This window comes from Tachypleus tridentatus, chromosome 13 (genome assembly GCF_004210375.1).
Source record: "Tachypleus tridentatus isolate NWPU-2018 chromosome 13, ASM421037v1, whole genome shotgun sequence".
Lineage (NCBI taxonomy): Eukaryota > Metazoa > Arthropoda > Merostomata > Xiphosura > Limulidae > Tachypleus > Tachypleus tridentatus.
This window is the reverse complement of record NC_134837.1, coordinates 124,470,017-124,490,020: the sequence shown is the minus strand read 5'-3', so window position 1 is coordinate 124,490,020 and position 20,004 is coordinate 124,470,017. Positions and strand designations below refer to the sequence as shown.

The following is a 20,004-nucleotide window of genomic DNA, read 5'->3' as shown; positions in this document are numbered from 1 at the left end:
GTGAAAAGTAAGTGTCACGTACTAGAAAATGGGAAATATTAAACAAGATATTACTTCTTTAATCACTTCAGTTGGTTTGTGCTCATGGCTTTAAGTGACACACTTTCTATGGTGTAAAGAACCAACAAGGAAGATACAATAAGAATCACTCACAGAAATCAATGCTGGGCATCACTTGAACAAAACTGTCAAGTGTAAGAAACTCCTCACTGTCTGTGTTTTCCTTGTCTGGACTCTGAGCTAAGTTTGATTTTTGAAAAACAAAGCAAGGTGTAGCTTTAATTAAGAAGAAACAGCAATATCAAATATAAAAAATGAATTTCTGAAAAGCTTCAAGTGTTTAAAAAGACCAACATATCTGATGATCTTTAATTTGTTTGTTTTTGTTAAGCACAATATTACTCAGTGGTCTATCTGTGCTGGACCCATCATGAATAACAAAAGACTGTATTTAGTTATAACCCTTCAGATTTACTGCTGAGCTTTCTGAGGGTCCTGGTCTTTAGTAAATGAATATCTAGAAACAGCATCAGAACCTATGCTAGTGAGCCTTTCACCACCTACTTATCAATTATATGAAAAAGATGTTCAATTCCAAATTACCTATTGAATAGTTGGAATTATTATTTTGCTTTTACTAATAAATATTAACTTAAAAAACTATGGTAAATATTCAAAGTATAGCATTTTTAAAATGTTACCAAATTCCAACATTTAAAAAGTTCCTTTTTTCTTCTTTACACTTCCAGATTAAAGGAAACACATGATTTAGAATCTATCAAACCTTTTAGGCAATTTCTTTAAAAAGAAACAAGTGACCTTTCATAATGGACATATATGGCTGATGTCAGTATCTCTATCAGCAGACATAATTCCTGTCTTCCTAATAAATAAATTAAAATTCTGGTTGGGTAAGAAGAATATCATGTTTTCATAGGCCCTTATGGTGTTTATGGGTGGGGAGTCTGAACCATGACACTGCTTGGAAGAATTTTTAAGATTCATCACTAATACAGATCACATTGTTAATGTGTTAGACAAGCTTTGTATCAAACATTTCATATGATTAACAAACAAGTTAAAATCAAAATTAACTGGCTGTGCAGTTATCAAATCTATTTACTACATGCTCTGATGGCCATTAACAATGACACTCTGGTATTATTATACTCAAAACTTAAAGTAATATTGTGTAGTATTGTAAGATGTTAATATTTTTTTTGTCATTTTAAAATAATTAGTTTGGTAAAGGAACAGTCTGTACATATTGGTTACAAACAAACAGTAGGCTTTTTGGTTAATAATTACTGTTCTAGACTTAAAATATTGTTAATGTAGACATTTGAAAAGATGCACATGGTCACTAGAAATTACTTGTTTCTTTAAGTATGGCCACTATTATAGTAAAAAAAAAATTATATTCAAACAAAAATAATACAGCTTCAATCTTTGAAATTACTAGCTGATGTTGTTTAAGGAAAACAGATTCAGGTTAAGTAGTTAGCACATAGGATGACCTAGAAAGGTAATATTTTCAAAAACAAGACCCAAAACTCGAGTACTTTTGAATAGTTGAAGAATAGTCAGCTATTCAAAAGTGCTTGAGTTTTGGGTCTCATTTTGTAAATAAGGGAAAAAGATGTTAATGTTATATTTCTAAAAGTAATACATATAAAAAGTAATGACATATCAAAACCTAGCTTTCTCTCCTTACTGAATAGGTGTTTTATAAGTCACTGAAACCTACTGAAATACTGTATAATTTAATATGCACAGCATATATTAAATTATTCTTCAATTACACACTAAGTCATGTTTTTTTGTACTATCCTCTTCTGATAAACATTATTCACAAAAGTCAGCATTTTCTGACACTGAAAATATATGTGTGATAGATACTTACCTCCACTCACAAAACAGCTTTTCTCAACTAGTACTGCCCTTTATCAGAGCACATTTTCAATGCTCACCACTAGCCTTCCACCTTCTCCTTCTGCATATCCACATGCAAATAATCATTCAGCAGGTTTCCACCAATGGAATGGCACAACCCTCTTCATAGTTACACCTGTTATTCACATTGAGATTGGTTAGAAGACCTACAACACATATCATTGGAAGTGGTAGGCTAGGTAGGAAATATAAGAGAAGGTGCATATCTATTGGAAATACATTTTTAGTGTAGAAAAATTCAAACTTCCAATATGATATCTTAGCTTCACTCACAAAATAGCTAGTATCCCACAGCAAACTGGAAGAAAACTGGAAAAGACTGATCACCTTTTAGAAAGTGACCAAAGAGAGTCAAGGAGATGTGGGACCAAAATAGAAAACATCACACCTCAGTGAGAGACCATGATACATCTGATCCAGATATAGTCTTTGCTCTTTTATGACTGTGTCAGGAATATAAATGATGGAAAAACATGCTATAAACCAGCACATTCATACTGTCAGTTAAGAATGATTCATGAGAGAAAATATGAAGAGGGTGTTGGTTATGATAGGAGTTGTGTCACACTCATATCGATGGAGAACTGTTGCATGATCATTTGCAGATAGATATGCAGAAGTGGGAGATGAAAAGCTAGTGGTGAGCATTAAAACTTTATTGATAGAGGGCAGCACTAATCAAGAAAAGCTATGTTGTGAAAGGAAGTAAGATATGATATCAAAACAAAATTTACTCTTATGAATAAAATTAAATTTCAAGTGGCACACTGCTTACATAGAAACATTTAGGAGAAATAATAATAAAAAAATATTATTTAATTATGATCTATTTTTGGCAGACTGTAATATGAAAGTTAATATTTTCCTAAACTGAACACCTATCTCCAATAATACTTATCTTTACTGATAATTTAATTATTCTTTGACATTGGCTTTGCCTATTTAAGAATTAACCTTGCATGGTCTAGTTTTTTATATCTCACTTAAATCCCCATTGGAAATATCTAATTTGCAAACTTCTCAACCCTCAACAATATGCCCTCTATCCAGGTACTGTATATAAGCACCTCACTTAGATAACATAGTCACTTTTGAGACTTACACTGTATCTTAGCAGGGAGTCAGGGCGGGAGAGAGTCAGTACCCAATTAGGGGAACATGTATGCTATTCATCCAGAGCTAGTTCCTGTATCATGGGTGGAATATTACATTAGTAATAATCATTATTGACCAGCCCAAACCATATAGCCTAGGTTCCACAACTATGGATTGGAATTAAGGGGTCCATATATCCCACATTGATGGCTAAGGCAATTAAGACAGCAATGTTACATATAGATATACTTTTCAATGGATCCCAACCTGTAGCCATAGAGTGATGAGTTTCAAAACACCAGAATTACGAAGAGAAAGTAAGCAATACTGAAGTGGACAAATTTTCTCCTCTACCTGAAGAAATCCAAAAGGCAACACCTAACTTCCCAGACTTGGAATGACGGGATCATGTATCCCATACTAAACCAAAGAAACAGGACTCATCCAGTTTGTAATTATGAAATCCATTCTCACTCTCCAATCAAGCAGGCAAGGAATATTTCACTTGCCCGAGAAATTATGGAGATGACATAGAACCTATGCTCAACTAAAGACTTAGGATGTGACCACTTTGCATTCGGAGTTATAAAAAGCAAACAGACAAAGGAGGGTACAAGGTCTCTCTCTCTCCTCATGTAATAAACCAGTAAATGTCCCAGTTTGAACCAGAAAAATCAGGAAGTAGGAAAAAATAAACAGTCCCCCAAACATCTCACAAATCCAAATGATTAATTGAAGAAAAGGAGGAAGAGGTAGATCCAAACTGGTCTTGTGATAAGCCAACTTAATAAAGAAAAGTGTTAGAAAACACTTCAATTTCTCCATGGCAATAACAAAAAAGGTAACATCAGAAGTCCTAGAAGAAAACACTCCAGGTTAAATGAATATCTCCATCTCTCAGTGGATAAAAACATGGGTAGCCCTAGTCCTAACTGAAAGTGACCCCCCAACAGCAGAGAGATGCTAAATAACAAAGAAGAAGTATGGGAGGTTGGATTAGATGCCTTGCTGACAACTGTAATGCAGGAATTCATACCCACAGATACTACATCTAATTTGGTCTGATTTTTTGGTGTGTTTTTTTCTAAATAATTATACTGAAATCCACAATGAAGTACAAAAATCAAAATCCATAATGGGATGAAGCGTAATACAACTTCAGAAAAAACCAAGACTAATGCTTTGTCAAGAAAAAGCAATTATATTAACTAAGTGTAATGTTTGTAAACAGTACTGGGATAGAAGATGCACTGAAGAGACTGGAGAAAAACTTGCAAATTAGATATTGCAAAGAGCATTTTAATGGGGTATAAAAGACTGAAGTATATGAAACCAATGTTTAGGTAGGCAAAGCCGATGTCAAAGAATAGCTATATTGTCAGTAGAGGTACATTTTGGAAATCATACTATTTAATTATGATTTGTACTGAAATACTCGAGAGAAAATAATAAAAAATTATTTTGCCTAAGATTAATAACACTGCTTAATAAACATTATAAAAAAATGACAGGTATTTTCTAATGTTTAAACCTTTTAACAAACAAAGAAAGTTTTATTTATTTTGCAGTAGCTTGGACATACTGATTACAGTTTTAACTAACCTACACAGAAAAGAAACAGGAGACACAAATAAGGTATGAACTACACTTAACATTACTAAGACGCACGCTGTAAGTCATGACACATATTCTGTACAAGTTAACCCTTTTGCATGAGTCATGGGTCAAAGGCCATGTCATTTAGTTTGTTGACTTGCATTTAAATTGTAGATCATAATTCAAACTTTAATATTATACAAGTTAATTTCTTAATTTAAAAGTAAATAACAAAAGAAAACATCCAAATACAGATTTTAGTGAGTCACATTGGTATGTTGAATGCAGTGTTATTTAAAATTAGATGTTTGTGATGTCAAAATACTAAATCTGTAGTTTAGTAAAAATTAGGAACTTAAATTACTAATACTGTCAAGCTAGAATATAAAATAAGAACATCATATCTTTTTATTTCACTGAGATATAGTTCATGTACTGAATCAAACATGGTGGCCCCATTCAACTCTTTATATTTTTAGAAACAGTCCCCTTTATACACTTCAATATATGACATGTGAATAACCAATCAACAGCTTAGAATGTCCCCAGAGTGATTTTCTCAGTCATTTTAATCTGTGAAAAGGCCACCACATTCTTTCAGTCCAAGATTTCAGTGAGATAGGTTGTGTTTTCAGTCTGTTCAAAGTTTCACATTTTTTAAAATCTAAATACATCTTAGTTACTAAGATTAATAAATTATAGTTGAACTCTATAGTATCAGTGTAGTTATTTATGATTTGTTTGGTTATTAATCTGTATATATAAAACCTAAAAAAAATTTTGTCTGTTATCCTCCATATGCAAAATTTTAAAAGACTTAGCAATCTATGTCCAGCAGCAACTGAGTACAAGGGTCATAGTGAGAAGAGATAATTGTTTGCTTTACTTCTTGACTTATTGTTCCATATTTTAAGAAAAATAAGTTTAATAATTTATTTCTAAACAGTAATACTTTTATATATAATAATAATAATAATTGAAATGTGATTGTATATAATAAAATACTAATTCACTAAAACAATTAACAGAATAGTTTTAATCACAACATGAAAATTCTTTGGACTCAGACTAATAACAAAACACACTATTTACACAAACAAATCTTTAATAAAAATATTTCATTAAAAATCTTATTTTTTGTGTACAAGAAGGTTGTAATATTTACTAAAAGTCTACCAAATTAAGATACACATACTGTATCGTAAGTTATAGTACAAAAACATAATGTGTGCAAATATTTAGACAAACTCATGTATATTATACCAAACCCATAGCAAAAGGGTTAATTAACAACTAGAACCATTGTTGCTAGACCTGACAATGATGTTTAAAAATTGAGACTGTGTGATAGTTCTTCAATTGGAAAACTTTCCATAGAGGTACATCACAAAACTCCAATTAATGTTAACATAAATAAAATGGTTTTAATATCTACTTTAGTCAAAATATTTCAAATGTGTCATTTTAGGAATAATTTCAAAATAACATTTAGGAAAAAGAGCCATAAACAGATTTCTCATTGTTCATTTGTGCTGAAATCTGTTCCTCTAAGAAACAGCTTTCTGATAATGACTAAACTGTGCTTATAAATTATCTTCTTGGAGTAGAATACAAACTGACCAAAGTTCCAGTGCTCTATGAGCAGCATGTGGAGCCATTATTAAAGTAACACAATGTAGATCATCTTTAAATAAAGTACAGCAATTATTGTAGGGAAACTTACCATATTCTTTTATTAGTTTGAGAAGCCTTTCATCCATTTTTGAGCTAAGTATAATGCATCTGGGATCAACCTGGGCTATTACTGTAAATTTAAAATAATTATTGTTGGATTAAGTCAGAATTTAAATAGGCTAATAGGCCACTTTAGTAATATTTATATAAATGAAGCTGAGAGATTAACTTGACTAATCATTTACCTATGCCACTAATTACACCAGTGTCATGTTTAATAATCAACTAATTAAAATAAGGATTAAATCAATTAATGTCACAAAAATAATCAACTAAACAAAATTAATGTTTCTGAATTATTACTGTTTTTATTATTTCAACAATTCAAGAAACTGAAATATTGCCATCATGATTCTCGCTGTAATTTTTGATCAATTAAAGGTTGTTCAACTTAAACAACTAGTGTCATAACTGAGTACACAAAATCAGTGTTTCTGTTTGTTACTCTTTCTGACAACAAAATATCTGAAGTCTCAATAATCAAATGTAACTGATTAAGACACTCAGTTATCAAATTCCAGTAACTATCCAGCTCTGTTCACATAGAATGTTTGTGTAAAACAGAAACTAAGGAAATGTGAAAATTAAAAAAAGGAATTTGTGACAGTGCAGTTAACAAATCAACTCACTTCACCAAAGAATACAAGGAAGAATCTAATAAGCCAATTTTATAGTCAAGTATTATAAGAAAATAACTCTGAGAAACCATGAAAATAAAAGTTATTGTTTTTAAGAGCTTTCAGTGTAACAACTTGCACCTACAATATATATTTTAAGGTAATTTTTCAACAATTATATCATCAATTACTTTAATAAAATGATTGTGCACATACTTGGTTCAACTCAGTGACTGAATACTTTAAAACTTAGTGGCAATAAAGCAAGCACATTTAGAGAAATTAACATTTTCTTAAATTTAAAATATATTTTCAACAATACTTACCTCCACTAACAGGATTTCTTCCTTTGCCCATCTAAGTGTTGCTCTGATTTTACTCTTCTTGCTCCAGACCTTTACACTCCAGTTCATTACCCTTGATGATATTTGTCTCATGACACTTTCCACCTACGTCAATGCACCCTCCACCCTGGTACTGTTTATAAGCACCACCACATTCAGATAATGGCATCACTTTTTTGCAACAAGGCATCAGTAATGGATTTCCCAGTACTAAGATCTACTGTTGCACGACTATCTGGAAGAGAGAGAGTCTGAGACTGCTATTGGGGTAATTGTTAACATTGTGGGGAAAGATTCAATTTTTCCTGCACCTTCTTTTAGTCTGTTGGCTTCTCAGTCCTCCTGTGGGATCATTTAAGTTTACAGACTTGCAACACTGGAGTTAAAGGTCTGATTCCCTATAGCAGACACAACAGATAGCACAACATTGCTTTGCTGTAACAAAGCAAACTCATCTATGGTTAGTTACCAAACATACAAAAAAAAAATCTTGAAGCCAAGCCTCCATAGACTCTTACAGCAAACAATAATCATTAATGCCACTGGTGGCAATTCAACCAAATAGCAGAACCAGTGGGTATAAACAGAATCTATTCTGCGTACCAATTTATAGAAGGACTGATGTCAGGACCCATGAACTGTGGAAGAACTATAAACTTTGTAGGAGCCAATGACATTTGAGATGCCAATACCAGCAGGGATAAACGTAGAAGCTGATAATTGAACCAATGAGCATGCTAGCAATGGTTCCAGCTTATCATCAACGAAGCTGGTGATCATGAGGTTATTCCAACAAAATGAAATGATAGGAAAACAAAATGTTGGATTTTAAAAAAGTAAATCCATAGACTTATCCTGTCCTATTAGGGAACATTAATCTATTCAGGTTAACTACAAACTCTGCCTTGAACTCCAAAATTTAAGGAGCAAGTGTATTATTTTCAAGTTGGATAAAGCATTCACCTGGTGACAGTAGTTCCAACAACCATGTCAGATAAAACCTAACATCCCTTCACTCAACTGAAAGGTAAACTTCCTAACAAGAACCATGGTGTCTGTGAATGGAGGGAAAATTAAACTTTGCTCTCAGACCTTTCAGCTATCAAATAAGGTGCAAGTTCAAAAGCAACCAGGAAAAGAACCAAGACATCACACATTTGATGAATCAACTAAATAAAACAAAGCAGAGGCAGCTTATCCTAAAGCAGCTTCCTTTTTTGTTTTTATGTATGTTATTTAAGAGCTGTGTTAATTACTGTTGATTAAAACAACATTTCGTCAGATGTTTTTTGTTTTGTTAGAACAAACCAAGGTTGGGCTATCTGTTGTGTCTACTACAGGAAATTGAGCCCTGAATTCCAGCAATGCAAATCTGTAAACTCACAACTATCCCACACAGGGCATTTGAAAAGTCAAAAGACTAAAAGAAGGTGCAGGAAAAAACAAATCTAAATTTACTCCATATTGTTGAGAATCATCCTCAATTGCAGACTCTTAATGACTTCTCCTTCTGATTGTTGTACAACATTACATATCAGAGGCAAGATAGGAAAGACCTGATTTGAATCTGTGCCAGAAATAATAATCCAGAAATTCTTACCATGAATTAGATTACTAATCAGAATTTTTTCTTTAGAAAAATCAGCTATGTAACATGGAGAACATTCAAAGTATCTTCAAACAATCAGATGCTGGGAAACCCATTAGTGATGCTTTGTTGAGAAAAAGTGATGCCATTATCTGAATGATGTGCTTATATACAGTACCAGGATAGAGGGTGCACTGATATAGGTGGAGAGGGCCATAAGACAAATATCATCAGGGGTAATTAATTGGGGGTAACAAGACTGAGGTAAGTGATAAAAAAAAATCAGACTAATACATAGATGTGAAAGGAAGAAATCCTGGCAGTCAAGTAATAGCTTTAAGTGTAAAAGAAGGAAAGTGTGTTTTGCAATTAAGAATTTTTTTTGTATTCTAAGTAACCAGAAAATTACATGTGACATTTAAAGTATGTCTGACAATTAATTATTGATCAGAAACATTGCACATGACACTTAATGTAAGTTTAACAACTACTGACCAGGAAGATTAACAGTGTCACCTAACACAATTGTAACAAAATACCAGTAAAACTACAACAGAATGTAATATGCAAACCACAATATAACTGCTCAAAATTTGAAAGAAATGCTTGAAAATTACTAATTACATATAAACCATGCAACACTTAAGAGATGTTTTCAGAAACTTTCAACAATCACTGATCTGGAAGACAAAATGTGACACTCAGCATAGGTTAAGTTCAAAATCAAAGTTTGTTAACTGCCAATTAAAAAATTACATATGGTGCTTACTATTATTTTATTTCAGGAGCAGGGCATGGTCACAACAGTCACTGGAAATTTAACTACATAACTTACTATTATTTTATTTCAGGAGCAGGGCATGGTCACAACAGTCACTGGAAATTTAACTACATAACTTACTATTATTTTATTTCAGGAGCAGGGCATGGTCACAACAGTCACTGGAAATTTAACTACATAACTTACTATTATTTTATTTCAGGAGCAGGGCATGGTCACAACAGTCACTGGAAATTTAACTACATAACTTACTATTATTTTATTTCAGGAGCAGGGCATGGTCACAACAGTCACTGGAAATTTAACTACATAACTTACTATTATTTTATTTCAGGAGCAGGGCATGGTCACAACAGTCACTGGAAATTTAACTACATAACTTACTATTATTTTATTTCAGGAGCAGGGCATGGTCACAACAGTCACTGGAAATTTAACTACATAACTTACTATTATTTTATTTCAGGAGCAGGGCATGGTCACAACAGTCACTGGAAATTTAACTACATAACTTACTCTCCTAGTTATTATGTGCACTAGTCTGAAACATACTTACAGGTTTTAACTAAACCAAAATCTGGTGGAGATTCTGACTGATCTGAGAACATTTGGATCTGGCATGCTTCAATATCATAATAGGCTGCACCAATTTTCCCTCCTGCCCATACCATACTGAGATAACACTAGAATAAATATTGTCACTTCATGTTGATAAGGAAACGCATAAAAGTCAGATGCAAAATATTGTGCTTGACAAAGATTTCACTAGAACATTAAATTCAACATAAATTATAAAAATCTCAGACTGCTTTAAAGTTCTGAATAACAAACAACTAAACAAAAATTATTCCACCACAGTTAGAAATTAGCAAACCATATACTTTAAATACATATTGTCCAACATGATTAAATGTGAGTATACTAAAACCATAGGTGTGTATTCTTCAACATGGAATTTGTTTCTTCAAAACAAAACTCGCAAATTAATTAATTAATTAGAAACAAAAAGATTGTTAATCTTTCCACATGAATGAGCTAACTTCATATCATAGCACTGTTATAAATTAAAAGATTAACTCAAAGTTACAATAATTTAATCGATAATACTGAGATTTTCACTTCAGATTAAAAGAGAAACCTTGATCCACAGTACTGTTATCAACAATATAAAGATTTATAGTTTATAAACTTGAACTTTTTATCTCAACAAAAGATTAAGCAATAAAGTTAGAAAAAATTATCTTTACTTTCCAGATAACAATAAAAGATTTATTTCAGTCAATATTTCACCATTACAGCTTCATCAGACTAGTAGAAAAATTTATTCTTTTAACTCTGGTAAAGCAACAACGACTGATTACAACATTGGCTGAAATAAAAGGTTATCATCACCATTTTGAGAATAAAGGTCACTTTAATTTAACTCTACTGGCAAAATGACTAAACTCCTGTTCAGCATGCACTACTAATTCTGAAAAATTAATTGATGAGGTTATTAATGAAGTATTTGAAGTGAAACTAAGAAAAAATTAGAAATGTCAAAAATTCAAATACATTATTTTGAAATGGATACTAGGAGACTTATAAGTAAAATTAAGGAGAATTATAAAAGTACATAATTTACTAATGATTATAAAAGCATTTTATAGCATTCATGAAGTCGACAAGTTGTACATGTTTTAAAAGTGAAGTGTTCTTTTCTCCATACCTGAGAAGCCTCTTCTTCAGAAAAGATATGGGACTGTCTAGAAACACTTACATCACCCTCACACATATTAAGAGATTCATTTTCATCAACTGACATCATTGCAGCCGTTGCATCTTTGCTTTCAGTGGGTAAGGTACGATCTTGTAGAGCCATCATAGAGCTTAGTCTTATCTAAAACCTCAATACTAATGCTCCAAGCAAGCTAAAACAGAGAATTCAAAATGTTCATATATCATCATGAAAACTCGTTTCTGAGAGTATACATTTATTTTCACAGAAGAAAAAAGGAAATTATTTAGCAAAGTCAGTGATACTAAAAATATGATGTTTTATTATTGGTAATTAAACATTTTTTCATGAATTAATCCTTATTCAAGTCTACATAAGCAGCAAATAGACCTGTTTGCTATAGAGATTATATACTGTCAGAAGTATTGAAGTTCATAATTTAATAAAAGTGCTTACCTAGTCCAAAGAATAAAAGATAAACAAACAAATGTGTGTGAAACATTTCTTTTTACATTTGTTGCACTTAAATCGGAAACTAAATTTTTGGTATTTGGTAAAGGTCTCTCAAGCCCCTCTACTCTAGATGGTAGCCCTGACTGTATCAATTTCCTCCAAATTACACGTTTTACTGGTTACCCATTCCTAAAATTAATATGTCTTTTCAATGAATGATAAAAGCTAAATTTACACAATCATCACAAAATAATAAGAGACACAAATGTTTTATTGGTTGTTAATCTTTATGATTCTTTAAGTATAATTATTAATTATTATTACTAGATACTAAGTACTAATTAATCTGCCAGGTTTATTGGGCGAGTTATCAGTTAGATGGACATAGAAAGATTCTTCTACAATCAACTTACTATTTATTAACACAGAAGTCAGCAAAGCCTGGATCTCTCCCTTGAAAGTATTTAAATAATTAATTAAAGTCCTACTAAGAGAAATATGGACAGCAGCTTTTATATCAGTAATAACAAGGACTGAATCACAGTTTTTACTACCACAAACACAGCCCTTCTCAGGAGCTCCACTAATTTATTCAAGTCATACTTAGTAATTAGTACCCAGTAATAACAATAAAATAATAACTAATTAATAGTTAGGCTCAGGTGATCATATACACTACAGAATAATTGTTTAAATTTTACACAAAGTTATATACATTAGCTGTTCCTAATATTGAAGTGGCTGACTAGTGGGAAAGCAAACAGTCAACATCGCCCACTAAAATCTCTTGGACTAGTTGTTACCAATGAATAGTGGAATTTACCATTACATTATAACACCACCAAAACTAAAAAGACAAGCATGTTCAGTGACAGTATCTGAACTCATGACCCACAGGTTGCAAGTCGAGCTCCCTGACCACCAGGCCATACCAAGTCACAAAATAACATGAAGAGAAGCACAAGAAGTAATTAGATTAGCTCCAATTACTGTCAACCACCATCTGACTTTACACTTTATGTTCTTCAAAAGATGAATAAGCTAGTTCTTGTAATCTGTTTTTGGTTGGTAGGTTATTGGTACTGGCAGTTTCGAACAGAATGGCACATTATGCAAAAATGAGTTAAACAGCCAGTTCAGAAACCCCTAAAGATCAGAGACAGTTGTTTCAAGTTTTGAACTATTGACCAGTGGAAAGACGGCCACCCACTATCACAGAATTAAATATATTTGTCACTGTTTATACTAGATACACCCACAGTTTAAATGAAGATCATGTAGTATAAACCTTGGGCTTTCTGGTCAGCAATTTCATAAGATAATCACTGACTACACTTAGTCCTATTGGTTGTTAAGATTGAAATTTTTTAAGGCTCAATTTGGAACGGTCACAATTTCTGAGTACTGATCATCTAAGTGAATTTAATTTAATTCACTTAAGGTTTCCATTACAAACTCCTTCCTAGCCCTATCAATGTTCTGATCTAGATTTGGATCATTATTGTTTCAATTAATACCATGTGTGAGCCGACGTGAAACTTGGTCAAATTATTATATAATTAGAAGTTTTATGTCAAATATATTTATTTATTTATTCTGCTAACGTATTTGCTGACAGCTTTAATTTGAAGCTTGTAGTAAGAAACTGCCAAAATAAACACAAATATAACGCATACTCGAACATTATATTATTGAATTTTAAGTCGCGATTCACATCCATTTAATACAATTGCCTTCGAGTGAAGCGTAGTCTGGTGAGTAAGCAAGGTCCATTTACCTTAAAATCGCGTCCCATAATTAAATAGTGACGGTCAAATACCACTACTGGATTACAATTGCCTGAGCTAGATACCTTAACCTGTAGTCTATAATACTAAAAATGTATATCCTTTACGTAACTCTGCGCGAATATTCGACTGATTGATTCGAATTAAGCACAAGTTACACAATAGTCTACCTGTGCTCCAGTGAATATTCGAAATAAACAATAAAAAACATTATGATTGTAAAATAAGTTGAAAAACAAAAATTAGTCTAAATGAAATATTACCTAAAGAAAGTGTTTCATTACTGTAAACCTTATTTTAAAAAATTATTATATAATATTTAATAATTTAACAACCAATAGAGGTCGCGAACTGAAAGAAGATCCACAACAAGTTTATTTCACATGTAGCTTCGATAACACAGAAAGCTTTGCAAATACCTTAGGTAATTGTTTCTGTGTTAAATTTACTTAATAAAAAGCAAACAGATATACTGATAAATATCTGCTCTCGATGACGTAATGGTTATAAAATTTTGTGTTCGTTTTTTTTTTGGGGGGAATGTTAAGCAAAATCACATAGTACAAAAATTCGCATTTACTCGTTTGGACAGTGAAATTAAAAACAACCTCCATGATAACTACGATTAATAACTGTCGCCAACTGTTAATCAAACAATCACTTTTTTGTTCCACTTACAGTTGTCCACAAGTTCAACTTGCCAGCAGACCTTGGGAGAGACGTACAGGAAAAGTTAAGTACCTGTATACACCCACGTGCTATAGACACTAATCTATACGTCATCACGAATTACTTCTAGACTCGTTAGTTATACAGCCTCCAAGTGCACTAACAGGTACTCTCGAATACTCAACGTTTGAGCAAATCGGCCATTAGGGACCAACTGTGTATTGCCATTGAAAGACCGGAAGTCATCTGCGGTTTCCTGATTCGTTATTCTAGATGGGACATAATTCTAAAAAATATTTATAAATTCATATACTCTTGAATTTGGTCAATCACAACTGATGTCAAACGGATAAGAGTCTATTAGATGTTTCCAAGTGGTGGATACATCTGATAACATTTGTTACTTGTTTTAGAGCAGCAGATACATACGAAAACAATTGACAACTTAGTTATATAAGAAAGTAGCTTTAAATAAGGCTAGTTTAGAAGTGAATTTAAATAGCGTATGATTAAGTTTATACCAGTCAGTACCAGTGTATATGTATTACATTGAAGTATGACCACCAAGTCTACGCTATTAAGTATTGGTAAATATTGATATATATAAAGTACAATGAAGTGTGACCACCAAGTCTACACTGGTCAGTAGTAGTAGATATCGATAGATATAAAGTACAATGAAGTATGAAAACCAAGCCTAAGACTGGTCAGAAGAAGTACAGGGTATTCGGAAAGTGACTGTGCAGTTTTGTCTGTTAATAAATACATAAGTGCACAGTGACTTTCCGAACACCCTGTAGTAGCTCGTACGTAGTTTAAATTTCAACGAAAGCTATACTGACCTCTTCCCGTTAAACAACCCTGCACAAAGAACGCGTTCCACGATGTCTGAAAACGGTTTGTGTATATAAGAAATTTGTATCGACTGCCGATTCTTACCCCACATACTCCGTGTTTCTTACGCACAAACAACATCTGAATTAACTGTTATGATTGATAGAAGTGAAACGTAAATAGACATTAACACCTTTATAAAATGTGCACATTTTTCATATTCGTAAAGAGACGTAAACCAGACATCAACACTTTATCAATTGCTCTCTGTACTTTTCTGTGTGTTTAGAGACTAGATAAACACCTTCATCAGATGTTCCAACATGTTACATCCGATAACAGAGACAATTTTTTATGAATATTTTCATGTTTATATAATGTTTAAATATCTATACACATAAGCGGTGGTTATTAAATTTCCATATTATTACGTCATAACAATTCATGTACATTGTGATTAAAAAAAACAACCAAAACCAAAAAGAAGGTCACAACTGTTCAGTATATACAGACAAACTGGAGAACACGCCGATGTGCTACGTCACTATAGCCCAATGGAGCAAGTTTTTAATTACCTCTATTTAATGTACAACAATACATTTCTAAGAACAATCCAGTTTGTTGTTTTTCTTAATACCAAAACCTGGATTAAAAAGAAAATTAGAACAGCATTTTCTATTGTTCTCTGAACAAAAAGACTGTTGTAAGCATACTGATACATAAAGATACAAGTCAAGAAAACGCACCTCCAAGAAATGACGTCATAAGGCGGGACAGTGACGTAGTTTGACGTAACACAAACGTATTAAACACGCAGAATTGTCCTCGAGATGTGACGTAGTTTGTGTATTTTAAGCTTCGTCTAACCAGAAAGAATAACAGGAAAATATTAATGCACTTTAAAAAAATGGCTTACTAAAATCGTAGTAAATCGGAAATCCGGGTCAGCACACGAAGAAATACGAAACGCGTTACTTAATCGTGAGATTTATCAGATATGAAGCTGTTAATTACAGAGTTTGATCCTTCGATGGGTCAGAAAAAAATATAAAAAATTGCGAATTAACAACTAACACGGGAGTTCGATTTCCACGTTTGACATAGCGTAGACAGCACATTGTGTAACTTTGTGTTGAAACAACGACATTAAATATGGATATAAACTGCATTCTCCAGACGGCTGGTATGGATATTAAAATTTTAAATACAGTACAGAACAGCGTTTCGTGATGACGAGAAACCCACTTGAAGTAAAAATGTATCTCAGCACGGATGGTATGGGTATTAACACTTTTACCAAAATAAAATAGAAAACAACTTTTCGACCTTCTTAGGTCATCTTCAGATTAACAAAGAGAGCCTGCAACTTTTGGCAATCTGAAGATGACCTAAGAAGGTCGAAAAGTTGTTCTGTGCTTTATTTTAATTAAAGGTTTAATACCCATACCAGCCGCCTTGAGAATACATTTTTACTTCAAGTGGGTTTCTCGTCATCATGAATGGATACGAACTGGATGTAAGGCCTGAATCACCACTTTTCTGGACTGTGTGATGTTAATAATATTTAGCATTTCAAATTATGTATTTTTGTTATGTAAAAACGTTTGTTTTATATAATAGGGTTGACCAAGCTCTTGTCATTGAAGCAACACAGAATAAGCACAAAATTCAAAACAATGTCAGACTTCAACATCTGAATAGGAGTTGATCTTGAAGACTTCTATTACAATAAATCACAGAAAAGCGAACTCAAGAGGACAAGACAGAAGCTCATATTCACTTAGTCGCATCTCCAGCGTCAATGACGTCCCCTATATAGTTACATGTTAGACTCAAAATTAGTTGCTCACCACACAAATATGTACGTGTGGCTTATGGAATGACTGGTGATTTGCATTTTGTAATACTTAGCAGACTAAACAAGCAACGAAACAGAATTTGTTTCCTTTAATGATAACAGAGCACAAAAAAAATTGTTTCACAAGATGGATGGTTATATATATCATTCAAGGTGTATGTATAAATAGAAATGAATACATATATACACCTTTAAAATGTGTACAAGTTTTATAAATATATATATTTACACACGTCTATGTACATCGGACCAATATATCCTTTTAATGCGTGTACAAACTATACGTGTAGAGTTAATACACCCTTCAACAGTTGGATTATTTAAATCAACCAAACATCCTAAAGAGTATTGTGTGTAAGAAATAATCAGTGATGACGAAAAAACCCACTTGTAGACAAAAATATATGTAAAAACGGCTGGTTTGGGTTAAGAAAATGTTTATGTAGAGAAGATGACCGAAGAAGGTCGAAACGTTGTTCGCTCCTCTACATAAAAATTTTCTCAACCCAAACCAGCCGTTTTTACATGTATATTGTGTGTAAGAGATAAAAAAGAAAAAAAAAAGAGGGTAGGTGTTTAAACTATCCGATTGTCTGCACGTGCAACGAAGGCCCCAAATTCGCAATTCCCCAATCAAAACGCATACACAAAGCAAAAAGGTATTTGGCCACAATGAGTTTAGCCTTCCAGTAGTAAAGCGGTTAGCCCTCTGTCACACGACGGATAGCCAAGTGTGTAGCTTCGTGCTTAACTACAAACAAACAAATCAAACTTACAATCATAAACCTTAGTAACTAAAAGCCAGATCGCCAGCTTGCAGCTTGATGTAACACAGACGTATTTGCAACTAAACACAGGGAAACGTTTGGTCATGATGACCATTTCTAAATGCATTTAGAGTAAAACCTTTTCTAATATCTTTCCTCAGAAACTATGCTAGCCACGCGGAATGCATATCTAACAAAATGCAAAACGGAATATAAAATCGTAGTGAAACACTCGCCAAATTAAAACAGTTTTATTAATAAAACAACGTTTCGGGTAACAGCCCTTCATCAGGTTACATATAACAGTCATCCCTTATCCTACAAGAGAGGTCGTACAACCTTGAAATAAACAATCAAAAGTCAGAGTTCTTAACATTTATTTGACTAAGCACCATCAGAACCTTAACGCACACTTTTGTGTGTCATGCATTCCATAAACAGTGTTGAAGTATTTAACACGTTCTAAAAAATATGGTTGTTCCACCGTCTAAACCACGTTGAAACTTACAAACATGGTATTTATATGTCAGGTGGTGCACATATTGACGCCAGTGATGTACATAAAGGCTTTGCAAGCTCAACGGTTGGCATGTGTCCCTCACGTGCTCGCGCTGTCACATATACAACGATCTACATAAATGTATTAACATCATCTCTCTCAAGTACACTAAAGTTCAACTTCTGCACAAATTACGTCGCTTGAGTTAGTTTGAGGGAACTGATTGAAAATAGACAAAACAATGCATACCTCGGCGTGAAATGAACACTAAAACACTGAATGGTTCCTTGTGCTAAACACGGGCTAAACGGCCAGGTCATAGTCTCCTGAGATTCAAGCTCAGTCATTCCTAATTTACAACTGCAGACCTAACAGAAAGCAGTCAGTCAACGTCATACGCCGCCGATTATGAGGGTATTATTTATCGACTAAAAGGAAAAATCGTGGTTCATTAGCTTCCTACTTTCGTCTGGTTGCAAGTTTCAGACTGGCCAGTGTCATGCTGTTGTGTCCTTAGACAAGACACTTTATTTCATCCGTCCATTCTACCCAAGTGTAATGACGGTTACCAGCTGTTAGGGATTTAGGCTGCTTTTGACTGGCATACCCTACAACTTTGTTCATGTTACCATTACCATCCGCTTGTGCCATTTTAGCATGGGAAGGATTGACTGTCACAGTTATAGTGCTGCCAGAGCAGAAAGAGCAGGGCATGTATTCAGCGGCACATCGCAGCTCTAACTCTGTACCCACCGGATCGCAAATAAGCATGCTTATCACTAGGCCATACCCAACAATGAAACAAAGAATCATCATCTTGAACTTATTATAAATATTTTATTCATAAAAGTGGGAAAGGAAGCACTTTACTATTCTTTTTTAAGACTAATACCCTGATACTTAACCTATAGTCAGGAGACATATAGGGATACGTGATCATTCTAAAGGGGCTTCAGGACGGTAAGGTTTAAAGAAAGAAATGGTACTATATGGTCGACTAAATGAAATTGGTGTTTTATTTTAAAATCTGATTAGCTTACACATTTGTTTACACTAATGCTTCATTTATCCATTGTAGTAGAAGCTTCTACAAATAGGCTTAGCCAAGCATTAAAGGAAGAGGTCTGCAAGATTCTCTTTTGTTCGTGAAAATGTCCAAAAACAAAACAAGAGAGTGGAAAATCGATTAATTAATAAATTTTCACAAAATCACGCCATAATGCTGATAAATAATGATAATAATTTGAAAATACGTTATTTCTAATTCTTCAGAGCTGTATACACACACACACAACTACGGTGAAGTTACAATATACTCGTTAGGAAGAAAGTTGTCAAACAAGAGCAAAGGGTATTCTGTTGTTATTGATGGATTTCGTGCCAAACTTCAAGAGGTTTGTTTGTTTGTTTGTTTTGGAATTTCGCACAAAGCTACTCGAGGGCTATCTGTGCTAGCCGTCCCTAATTTAGCAGTGTAAGACTAGAGGGAAGGCAGCTAGTCATCACCACCCACCGCCAACTCTTGGGCTACTCTTGTACCAACGAATAGTGGGATTGACCGTCACATTATAACGCCCCCACGGCTGGGAGGGCGAGCATGTTTAGCGCGGCGCGGGCGCAAACCCGCGACCCTCGAATTACGAGTCGCACGCCTTACGCGTTCGGCCATGCCAGGCCAAACTTTAAGAGGATTATCTGCACTCGCCAGTGAC

The 20,004-nt window shown here is 33.5% G+C and overlaps 1 protein-coding gene across 8 annotated transcripts in view; it reads right to left on the bottom strand.

Moving 5' to 3' along the window:
- Window positions 1-20,004, bottom strand: part of LOC143238850 (mutS protein homolog 5-like) — a 105,222-nt gene that overhangs the window by 40,742 nt on the left and 44,476 nt on the right. For 3 of the 8 annotated variants that reach the window (XM_076479430.1, XM_076479433.1, XM_076479427.1), the window contains exons 2-5: window positions 11,417-11,618; window positions 10,265-10,391; window positions 6,368-6,448; window positions 154-240 (exon numbers count right to left, since the gene is read on the bottom strand). In XM_076479430.1, coding sequence (XP_076335545.1) covers window positions 154-240; window positions 6,368-6,448; window positions 10,265-10,391; window positions 11,417-11,572 — 451 coding nt within the window. In that variant the 5' untranslated portion in view covers window positions 11,573-11,618. Of the gene's footprint in view, window positions 1-153; window positions 241-1,903; window positions 2,044-6,367; window positions 6,449-10,264; window positions 10,392-11,416; window positions 11,619-11,881; window positions 12,027-12,291; window positions 12,405-14,343; window positions 14,501-20,004 lie in introns of those variants that run through there. The other 5 variants (XR_013020805.1, XM_076479426.1, XM_076479432.1 and 2 more) reach the window with 5 other exon arrangements.